An 11,028-nucleotide genomic window follows, 5' to 3' on the forward strand; every position below is an offset into this window, starting at 1 on the left:
TTACGCCTGCGCGGAAGCACACATGAAGGTGACGAGTTCCAGTCACATTCTATGTTTCCAGTAAGGAAGCTGTGAACGAACGATGCTGCAATTCAACGCTACACTGAAGATCAGTTTTAATGATTCAGGAGTAATAATGTAATAATTGTTTGAGAACTTAAAGCTAAACAGCCCGCTTTGCTTTAGTAAATGGACAAACTGTGAACATCTGGGTTTGGTTTTCGACAGCACCTAAAGGCAGCACCAAAAACGAAACTTATTTCCTGAGTGTGTGTGTGTGTGTGTGTGTGTGTGTGTGTGTGTGTGTGTGTGTGTGTGTGTGTGTGTGTGTGTGTGTGTGTGTGTGTGTGTGTGTGTGTTATTCTTATGTAAACGATGGGCTCACGCACGGGAAATGGTTTATATTAACAGATCGAACCTTTTTCGAGTCGATATCGGATCATTCAAATAAAGATCAATTTAAATCAGAGAATATTTTTTAAACCCAGCCCTGTGTCCAACCAGCAATTCAGAAATCAGGAGATTCTGATTCTCAGGCGAATGAGATAAACTTGATGGGCAGAGTAGACATGTGGGTTGGGCCAGATAGCCAGTTGTCAAAATGTAACGTATTAGTCATATAAAGTATTCAGTATTTGTGACGCTGATGCTTAATATTTATACATTTATATATAAATTATATGTTGGCGGCATGGTGGTGCAGTGGTTTGCATCGTCACCTCACAGAAGGAAGGAATAGGTTAAGTTAAGATTCTAAATTTACCATAGGTGTGAATGTGAATGGTTGTTTGTTTAAGGTTCAAGTTTCAAGATATCACAGTGAGTCATTTTAAAGGCTGATGGCAGCAGGGATAAATTACTTTTTAAATGTATGAGTTCTGCATCTTGGCAGAGTGTGTTTTTATACTTACATTGCTCCACATGCAGCACCTACTGCAGCGGGTTTGTTGAAGTCCCTCTGAAACTCATCTTCCTTTCATGATGTGATATTGACATGAACCAAACCAAACCACACGTTTTTAAGCTTTATTCGATTTTTACAAATCAAACAGAAAAGTTACAAGAGTTATTTAGGTTTAGGTTTGAGCCACCCCCCCATGAAATGAGCAGCTCCTGAACCTGCGATCATCAATAGTGACAATGTTGGAAGGGCAAGTTCCTCTGCTGCTAAAGCCCCACCAACTGCTGCCGTCAGCAGGTGACTGCTGACAGTCTTCACTCTATCTCCGCACTCCTTCCACCACTCCTCGTTTCTCCTCTTTTTCTGCACCTCTTCGTAGATGCTGCTGGTGTAATAGCTTCCATTCAACTGCACTGTCTTGTCTATGTTTTCAAAGAGATCAGCCACCTGAGTGCGATTTTGCATGCATGTGTTGTCGAACACCATGTAGCCAGCTCTGCAGTCACTGATGAGCTCCGTGAGTTCAGGACTTTCGGCTAAAACGCTCTCAACTGACCTTCCTTTGAGTTCATCACCCCTAGTGAAAAGCACCATTGTATACTTGTTGGCTTCCTCACCAAAGTGTTCCTTGATCCATTTCACAGCACTCTTCTCTTCCTTTGTGAACCGTGCATCCAATCTCATCACTAGCAGGAAGATATGGGGTCCTGGGAGAGACAGTGCGATACCATTCTCTATTTCACTTTTCAGCTCGGGCTCGGTCATCGATGTATCAAAGACCCCGGGGGTGTCAATAACACTCACGATTCTTTTATCAAAATGCCCTGTTTCTTTTTGGCACAGAGCTGTCACAGATGACAGAGAGAGGTCCTTTGTCCTAAACTTGTGTAGTCCCAGGATGGTGTTGCCTGTGGAGCTCTTTCCTGATCCAGTCTTCCCCAGCAGAACAATCCTCAGGTTGCTGACAACTGGAGAGCTGACATCTGTGGAAGAAAAGACAGAGAAACAGTTCGGAAACAGTGGATTTGGTGTCAGCTCACAGGACGAAAACTGCATATATCACTCAACAAAAGTAAACTCACCTTTGGTTGTGATTAAAGGCATCATGTGGTGGAGGAGAGACGGTCAAAGCTGACTTTGAAACACAAAAGCTGTAAGTGCTTTTCTCAGCCGTACAGATCACAGTGCATCTGTACTTGTGTGTGTTCCGTTATTCCTCCTCCCCCTTTTTTTCCTGCACCACAGCCTTTCCTCGGAAAACGAAACCAGAACTTATAAAAAAGCTTTTGATAAATGAATTGACCAATAGGCTTAGCTGCAGACGTGGCAAGTGTTCTGTTCTAATCTCTCTCTCTCACACACACACACACACACACACACACACACACACACACACACACACACACACACACACACACACACTCTGAAACACAACACTGACACTATCTTATAAAGTTAATAATAAATAAACAGGGGATCAGATGTCAAGCTTGTCAACTCAAAAAAGTGGTATATATTTTGGGGTATTTTCACAAAGGCAAAAGTGCAGGTTCATTGAATGTTCAAGAGAAAATGTGGTGGGAGAAGAATGATTGGCCCCAAACATGTAACTCAAATTATTACCTTCACCAAGCATGTTATGTTTTCACCCCTCTTCATTTGTTTGTTGGTTGGTTTGTGTGTTTGTAAGTGAGATTACACAAATTACATAAACAGAGAAATTCCTCAGAGAAATCCCTCAAGAACAATTCCTGGAGGGGACACCAAAGGGGAACATCGTCCCAAAAAATAACAGCCGGAAAAATAATGCACTTAGAACCTAATATTTTCGGTAAGTTAATACAGTATTATAGAACTATTACTCCATTGTCATCTATAAAAGATCACATATTTTTGTATGAAAACCTTCATTTATAATGTAACCAAGCATTCTGTGACATAAACAGACCTTCTGCCTCACATGTGCATTAGAAGATTCAGCTGCACGTGTCAAGGTGGCCCGGGTTAGATTCAAGACTCAACTGTGACGCTAAACAAACAATATCCAGTCTGATTAAATGTAAATGTGTTTTATTGTATTGAGTGATAGAACTAAAGCAAAGTGTCTGACACTCCCTTTGTTTTTTAACTGTTGTAACAATCAAAGACACATTTTTTTTTTACTTTCAAACTCTCTGCTGAGAGACACAGACTTGTCAGGGAGCGAATTCCCAGCATGCCTCCTTCTGCAATGAGTAAACTCCAAGTGCCTCAAACAATGTGGAAATGGTGGCAGTTACTCTACCACCATCTAGTGGTTGGTTAATGAACAGCTTAACAAACCTGCATGCTGTCAAAATCATAGACTGTAAATAAAGATGGACGGCATGACGGCTCCCCAAAAGTGAAGCCAACGTATCTTGATCGTCCCCTGGTGGCTGGCTGCAGCAGAGGTCATAAATCCCACCCCCATGTTAGTCGAGACATGGGACATAAAATAAATAATTATTTCTCAAAGATGGTTATTGTATGTAGTTCTTATCACAGTGATGTTTATTCATCTGTAAAATGTTCAAGTAGATTTGGTTTTAATTGATTGTTATAAAAATGAGGTGAAACATACTGATTGACGGAGAGTCCTGAGACGGAGATTGGTCACTACATCCCCTAATCACTACTGCACGAGATGGCAGCGTTCCTTTATCGGATATTTTGGCTTCATTTCTTCATGGTGGGATGAAGTGGATACGCATCGTCCATCTTTATATAAACTCTATGGTCAAAATAGTCACTATAGTCAATATCTATATGCCTCTAATCAACTTTCCCCTTCTGCTCTTCATTTTCCTCCTTTGCCTCAATCTGGCAAATCCAACACCAACAAATGACAACATGGTCACAATCAACAATGTCTGAAACAAAGTGTCCTTGTGCTGTCACTTTTTGCATAACTCTCTATGTGCGCGTGTGTGTGCGTGTGTGTGTGTGTGTGTATATGTATTTAGTATGCAGTATTACTGAGTGGTGGCCTCCCACACCCCTGCGTATGACATCCAGAGAGACAAGCTGCCCAGTCATAACAGAAGAAAGCCACCAACTAAGTCGCATCACACGACTGTACCACCAAGAAACGCACAAAGGATCAGCGACACTCCGACATCAGTGGACGTCTGCTTGAAAAGTAAGTTTCCTCGAGTTTTGCTAGAAATTTGGAATTTATTGCTAAATATCTTTTGTGAAAACCGTCACACCTGGACCAGGTTTAAGGCTGATCATATTCATATATCTTACTGTTGAATTGCACAATTATATGTTTAATACATTTTTTAATGATTTTAATTATTACCTATGCTGTCTTATTATTAAATTTCTTTAAAGTTTTGTATGAAATGAATAAGCTGAAAACAATGTCATCCTTCCATATTTATGTGTTTAACAGGGAAGGATACTGAGGAGAAGAAGAGAATCAATCTCAAAAACCAACATTCTCTGAACGTCTCACTGAATAATTGACCTGATGTTTATTTAATTTATTCACTAAACTCTCAGGAAATTCCTCAGACGAGACACAAGACAAGCCAAACATCTGGATTTTCTTCTGAAGTGTCTTCACTGATCATGGCATCAACAGGTCTCCAGCTGCTAGGCCTGATTTTGACCGTGTTGGGTTGGGTGTGCGGAGCGTTGGTGTGCGCCGCTCCGCTGTGGCGTGTGTCTGCCTTCGTGGGCGGAGAGCTGGTGATCGCCCAGGTGTTGTGGGAGGGACTGTGGATGAACTGCCTGTCGCAGACCACAGGCCAGATCCAGTGTAAGACCTATGACTCCACCCTGGCCCTGCCCTCATCCAGCCAAGCTGCCCGGAGCCTCACCGTCCTCTCCCTGCTCCTCTGCCTTCTGGCCCTCATGCTTGGGGTCGCAGGGGCCAAGGGCACTCACTGCATGGGCGATGCTAACCAGGCCTCCAAGGCTCGGCTGGCCAGGTTAGCAGGGGTGCTCTTCCTCGTGGCTGGCCTTGCCTACTTGATACCCATCTGTTGGACGGCCTACGCCATCATCAGGGACTTCTATGACCCACACGTTGCAGCTCCCCTAAAGAGAGAGCTGGGACCGGCGTTGTACCTCGGCTGGGGGGCCAGTCTGTTGCTCCTGGTGGGGGGCTCGCTGCTGCACGTTGGGTCTTCTCCACCAGGAGGAAGGGTGCTGCCTGTTTTTGGAGGAGCGACAAAGGACAACCCACATACTGGGGCAGCAGGAGAGGGGAAGCAACCGGAAAAATCGTTTGTATGAGATCATTTATTGGACATGCGAGTTATGATCAAACTCAGAGGTCTCAACCTCGTCAGGCAAACTTCTGGAAACTGCAACAACACAACATGTAAGGGGATTATGAGCCTGTATTGTGTTTTGTATGTGTTATCTGATCCAACTGAGTTTGTTTAAGTTATGTGTATTTCATTACACTTTTCACATGATTAACTTCATAGCAACAGGTTTGTAATAGAATACACATTCATTAAAGGCTTTGTGTCAGTGTGGGAGTAGAACTGAATTGTGGGAGGATTGTAGATATTTAGATAATTACTAATGTGTGCGACTTACATTTCTTAAATTCCACTCTGCCTCTGCTTGTGTTTGTGTGTGTGTGCGTGTGTGTGTGTGTGTGGGCGGTCTGTGTACAGAAGGCCAGTGTACATAGTACATCTGTGTGTGCTGGTGTTTTCTCTGAAAATGCTTGTTTATTTACTTGTTCTGCACTTTTTCGTATTTACAGGCAAATTTACTCTTATATTTCACCCCTTTCTTTTTCGTTTATTCTTTTATTCTTGTTTTTATTTTTTGTTATTTTGTGGTTTTCTGTGCCCTGTTTGATATGTGTTTAAACACTCCTACAGCCTAACTTTTACCACTTCTGTTTGACTGCCATATGAAAAATAAATGATTCATATATATGATATATACTGTATATAGATATGCTGTGTATTTTTAATCCATCACAATTTGCACTAGTAGTCATTGCGTTAATTTAGAAAGAAAGAGAGAGTTTTACTTTACTTTTTAATATTATTATAATATGATGTTTCATCCAGCTTTTTACAATTATTCCTTTAATAATATTCACTATGTGTGATTTTGCGTTTTCCATTTAGTTTTTTTGTTAGTGATGTTTCTACTCAATAAATATATGTTTGTTTTCTCGTACAACTGGTTTTCTTGAAAGTGAATCCCTTATGCTAAAATGTACAGTATGTACATTCAGAAATGATCATCCCTGCAGATGAACGTTACATCCCCAGTGATGTTTTGAAGGACTGTGAAACACTGGAGAATTCCTCTCTTTCTGAACATCTTAATTTTCAATATTTACAATAGATTTCAAACTAGTTCTGTAGCTGTTTATTTATTTGAAAATAGAAATGGATTGCTTGGTAAACTACATACATGAGTCTGTGTTTCTCAGACTAAAATCACACATGAGTAATGATGGTAGTCTACTACACTTACTCATCCATCATGGTCCAACTTGCCCTTGACACTTGTATTGACACTTTTCCCTTCATTTCATCACACAGACTCAATTGATCTTATTTGAGTCAAGGTCACTAGAGATATTCAAACCAAGTTCATGTTTCAGTGGTGGATCAAAGGTTTTTCTAAATCTGGGGGCATAATAAAAAAAGCTTTGAAAATAACAATTCTTAGCAAATTTACGTAGTTATTGTTAATGAGTAACTAGTTTATTTCGGGGCAAATCAGATTTAAGCTGGTGACAGTATCTGCCCCTAGATCTGCCCCTGGATCTGCACCTGTGTTCTGCACCTGTGTTCTGCACCTGTGTTCTGTCTTTTCTCTACCACTGTCTGTTTGTACCAAGGGGCAACATCCCGGGCTGAGCGATGAGGCCAATACGGAAGTGCAAAAAGCTGCAGTTCACTGGGTGGCCACTTGAGGCTGGCTCCAAGAAGGAGTCAATTCCCATTGACTCCCATGTTAAAAAGCCCGACTTTAGAGCAGAATTAAACCTGTTTACAGCCTGGTTCAAAAAACGGTTTTAGTCTCAATCACTAAGTTCTTCCTTCATGACAACTCTGAGGGGGGTGAATTCATTTATAACTCACTCGTTTAAATTATATAGAGGTTTGATATTATGAATAATTATCACTTGATGGACAGGTGACGTCACCGTTAGCTCCAGCTCCAGCTCCTAGCCTGCTCGGCTTCACCTGAGCTAACAGGCTAACAGGCTAACCCCCGTCACCGAACAGGACCTGAGTCTGTGGAGAGGTTTCACTCACATATCGGATGAATAATACGGTTTGATGTTCGGCTTGTTCTCCTGACGGAGAAGTTAAAGACGTCTGCGCTCCTGTTTCTGTGGTAAGTAAAGTATAGTATGTTATTTATGTGTTAGTAGTGATGAGCAGGTATCGGTGTCTCTGTACCTGGCTTGTTAGTTTAGCTCCGCTAGCCTGCAAGCAAGATACCAGCAGTAATGGCGATGCTAACGGGGCCGTACGGGAGTTATTACCGACATGAACCGACATGAACCGGTCCACACAGCATTTATTCAGAGTATTGGTGTTGATGTGTTGTAACGTGTTAGTGAAAACTAAACCTGTCGGCTACATTTAGTTTTTACATCGTTAATCTTAGGCAGACTTTACTGAATTATTGTGATAAATAAGTGGACATGCAGAATAATGTATTTTTTTGTCACATAAATCAATTATAGGAAGTGTAACTTTACTAGAATAGACAGTCACATAGAGAACCTGAGGCTGATGTCCACCACCTATTTCCTAAGCTGAAATGATTATGATCTGATGAACTTTGAAGTAATACACTTTTATTTTGACCATGTAAAAGTCTGTTAAGGAGTTAACCTGGCACATGTATGACTTTACATATCTGTGTATTTGTGTTGAATGTTCCTCTAGGTGACTCAGACAGCCTGCACCTGTGGATGTCCAACATGAGACACAACTGGAATCCAACCAGACTGAACACTGAGTCATCACTTCAACACTGACTCCAGGTACTGACCTGTTTTCATAACTTACAAACAATCAAAGCAAAGTATTGCACATAATACATAATGTATTAAATTATATATGCAATACTATTAATGTGGAAGAACTCCATACTGTACATTCATTGTCTTGGTAGTGCACTGTTTAATCCAAAACCATATTCAAATACATAGTTGAATATCCACAGAAAATAAGGATACAAACTTTGTTCATAAGTAACACTTCCTCTACAATAATGCCATACTTTTATGTTTCCTGTCATTTTATTAGGGATGGACGAGCCTGAAGGACACAGCTGTGCTGACCGTGTTCTGTCTCTTATGGCAAAGAAGAAAAATAAAACACTGGGTTTGTATCTAAAGTGTATCAAATCAGAAAGTAAAAGATAAACATTGTTCTGATAAGTGTTCATTTTTTTAACCAACCATAATGAATATAGAAATTAACTCTATTATCCATGACACTTAGCAATGACTCTAAACAGCTGCAGGCCATCTTTAGTTAAGGGAGGAAAACATGAAGTGTTGTGCAGATGAAGCTGGTGCAGGTCGTCCTCATGTTGACCAGCCTGAAGCTGCCGATCTCCACCATGTTGCTGCTGCCACAGTGGATGCTGAGGACATCAGGTGCTGCAGTGCTTCATCTAATGAAAAGAAGAAACTCACTATAAAAGGATGTTTTATGTTGTGTATGTTCCAGCAAAGACTGGTTCTTACAGTTTATTCTGTGTTCAGCAGGTGGAAGCACCACAGATTTCAGACAGAACCGATGTACTGGGCTCTGGGTTTGTACCCTCATGGTTAAATGCACATATTGTAAGTCGCTTTGGATAAAAGCATCAGCTAAATGAAATGTAATGTACTGAAAGAAATAAAACATTGTACAAATAGATAAAATGTCTTTCTACCTCATCTGTAATATTCAAGGTGATAATCTCCCACAGAGCTGTTGATAACAGTCCACATCAAGTCTCTCCACTTCTCTCAGTGTGAAAACATAATTATATAATAAATGAGAACTGTTTTTTATCTAAACTGTCTAATTCACTGTAAATTCCATAACAGGCTAAATAAACAAGGTGGCTATAGTAATGGTGGTTATACCAGCCTGTATCAGAACATTTGTGAAACATATTGTTACTATCACATGCAACTTACACATGTAGCATATTGATATTAACTTATTAACTTATTAAAATTAAAATCAAGTCACAACCCAACACACGACTCTGTAGTAGTGTAGTTAATTTGCTTCAATCTGTTCATTACACGTGTTAAATAAACGGTAACTTTTATAACAATTACATATTAAAAAACACTTGAGGCATGTAAGCATATGATTATGATAATAGATAAAGCAATAGGTTTTGTTGTTGTGTAGTTTCAAGGTTACTTACCTCTAGTGAGTTCGTTGTAAAGATCGCGACCGTCCTGAAGCAACAACACCGCAGCGCTAGCCGGTTAGCGGCCGCGGGTAGCATGTAGCCTAGCTCCTTAGCCTGAGCTAACCAGGTAACGTTGAGCTCTGCGGGGGCGTGGCTCAGCTGTCAGTCTTCACTCGCGCTCCTCCTCTTTGCCCATTTATTGGTTAGCCAGGAACTAGGAGGAGTCAGCACCGGCAAGATGGCGCCGGGTGAACGCCTACTACTAGCCTCATTTTCACTCTTCAGAAACCAACGGGTGACGTCACGGACCCTACGTCCATCTATATATACAGTCTATGGTGTGTACCTGTACCAGGACCTGACCTTTCTGTACCAGGATGATGTTTCACTTTGCTCCAATCTTATTTCTGTCACACTACAACTTTGGTTTTCAAAGAAAATGGGAACAACACGCACATTCAGTAAAGTATGTGTGCTGGATTAACACATAGCATAAGGCTCCTCCTCAGACTTCTGATAGATACAGAGTTGCCATCTTAAATACTCACAATACAACCTATCAAGTGATAATATCAGTTACCAGCATTACATGTCATAGTAAATATCATAACAAATATATACAAAAACAGTGTACAAGTGTAAATAAACCTATAGGCTACAAGTGTGGTTGCCACAAAATAACATGTTACTGTCTCAGAGGAATGAGAGAAAACAATCACATCATAAAAAGCCACTTGACAACTAGAAATGTATTTAAGTGGACAAATCCTATGGTCTGATTCCAAACCACTTTGTGTTGTGACAGCAGACAAATTACACTTGGGGGCAGTAGACACCACAGGACTACGTAATGTGCTCTCTCTAATGTAAAGATCTGTCACATGCAGAGCACGTACCTTCGCCAAGGCCCAACAGTCCACTTAAATTCAGCGAAGAAGCACCAAATTGCACAAACTCATGGATATCAATATTTAAAACTATTCCCTCCTGAATTGATGAAAACGTCAAAAAACACCATGCTGCAATGCTAACGAAAGTGAAAGTGAACTAAAAACAGGATCTTTCCTTTTGTTCAAAGCCACTTCAAAATTTAGTGGGTTCTTTTTTGGACCCATCCTTCTGCTAAGGAAATCCGTGCAGTAGTTTTTGTGTTATCCTCCTGACAAACACAACCCCTGTGGTTTGAGGTATTCATGTATGTAAATAAAAGGGTGGACAAGATCATGTAAATATTTTGCAATAAAGCTAACAGCTTTTGTCAACTCCTTTGCATTTAATGTTACGACTGTAGTTACATTTTTTTGCTTGAAGGTGTCAGTGAGATTTTTTAATTCAACATATGAAATAATTTGGCCTTTTTTCATCTGCACTTTGGACATGTCTGATCTGTCCCCCTCAGAGCCCTGTGTGTTGCCTCATCATACAGTTCATGTTGTTTTGTTGATTACCCAGCTCTATTGTAGCTGTTCCATCAAAGTAGCATGTTTGCACTGAATAAGACACATGTAAAACTGCCTCTACGTGCCATGAGTCTAGGTGAATAATTAATATTTTGCTCATGTGTTGGAAACGAAAAACTTGCATAACTGGTCTGACATTTCAATTTCTATAAGAGACAGACATTATTACAGAAACTGACAAAACAGGGTGCCCTGATATTGGTCTCTCCATGCAGTCTTGTCAGACAGATTCAGTCGTCCTTGAATTGAAATTGAAATTAGACTATTTGATGGGTA

The 11,028-nt window shown here is 40.6% G+C and overlaps 2 protein-coding genes across 3 annotated transcripts; one reads left to right on the forward strand and one right to left on the reverse strand.

The window, feature by feature from the left end:
* Nucleotides 1–1,012: 1,012 nt before the first annotated feature.
* On the reverse strand, nt 1,013–2,144 carry LOC118121351 (GTPase IMAP family member 9). Its single transcript, XM_035177176.2, has 2 exons — nt 1,984–2,144; nt 1,013–1,884 (listed from the first exon to the last, which is right to left on the reverse strand). The coding sequence occupies exons 1-2, from the start codon at nt 2,006–2,008 to the stop codon at nt 1,067–1,069; spliced, it is 843 nt and encodes a 280-aa protein (XP_035033067.1). The 5' UTR covers nt 2,009–2,144; the 3' UTR covers nt 1,013–1,066.
* Nucleotides 2,145–3,933: 1,789 nt separating this feature from the next.
* Nucleotides 3,934–6,079, forward strand: LOC118100476 (claudin-9). Of its 2 annotated transcripts, none has more exons than XM_035145650.2 (2): nt 3,934–4,061; nt 4,320–6,079. In XM_035145650.2, exon 2 carries the CDS (start codon nt 4,499–4,501, stop codon nt 5,165–5,167), a length of 669 nt encoding a protein of 222 aa, XP_035001541.1. In that variant the 5' UTR covers nt 3,934–4,061; nt 4,320–4,498; the 3' UTR covers nt 5,168–6,079. The 2 variants fall into 2 exon arrangements, with proteins under 2 accessions (XP_035001541.1, XP_035001550.1); XM_035145659.2 differs by having other exon boundaries at nt 3,962–4,061; nt 4,430–6,079.
* Nucleotides 6,080–11,028: the final 4,949 nt, after the last annotated feature.

The sequence above is a fragment of the Hippoglossus stenolepis genome, chromosome 2 (genome assembly GCF_022539355.2).
Source record: "Hippoglossus stenolepis isolate QCI-W04-F060 chromosome 2, HSTE1.2, whole genome shotgun sequence".
Lineage (NCBI taxonomy): Eukaryota > Metazoa > Chordata > Actinopteri > Pleuronectiformes > Pleuronectidae > Hippoglossus > Hippoglossus stenolepis.

Excerpts from the sequence above, each read along its gene's own strand:
- LOC118121351 (XM_035177176.2), bottom strand. The coding sequence starts at position 2,008 with ATGATGCCTTTAATCACAACCAAAG. Across the intron at positions 1,885-1,983 it reads GCCTTTAATCACAACCAAAG|ATGTCAGCTCTCCAGTTGTC; the intron begins GTGAGTTTACTT and ends TTTCTTCCACAG.
- LOC118100476 (XM_035145650.2), top strand. The coding sequence starts at position 4,499 with ATGGCATCAACAGGTCTCCAGCTGCTAGGCCTGATTTTGACCGTGTTG.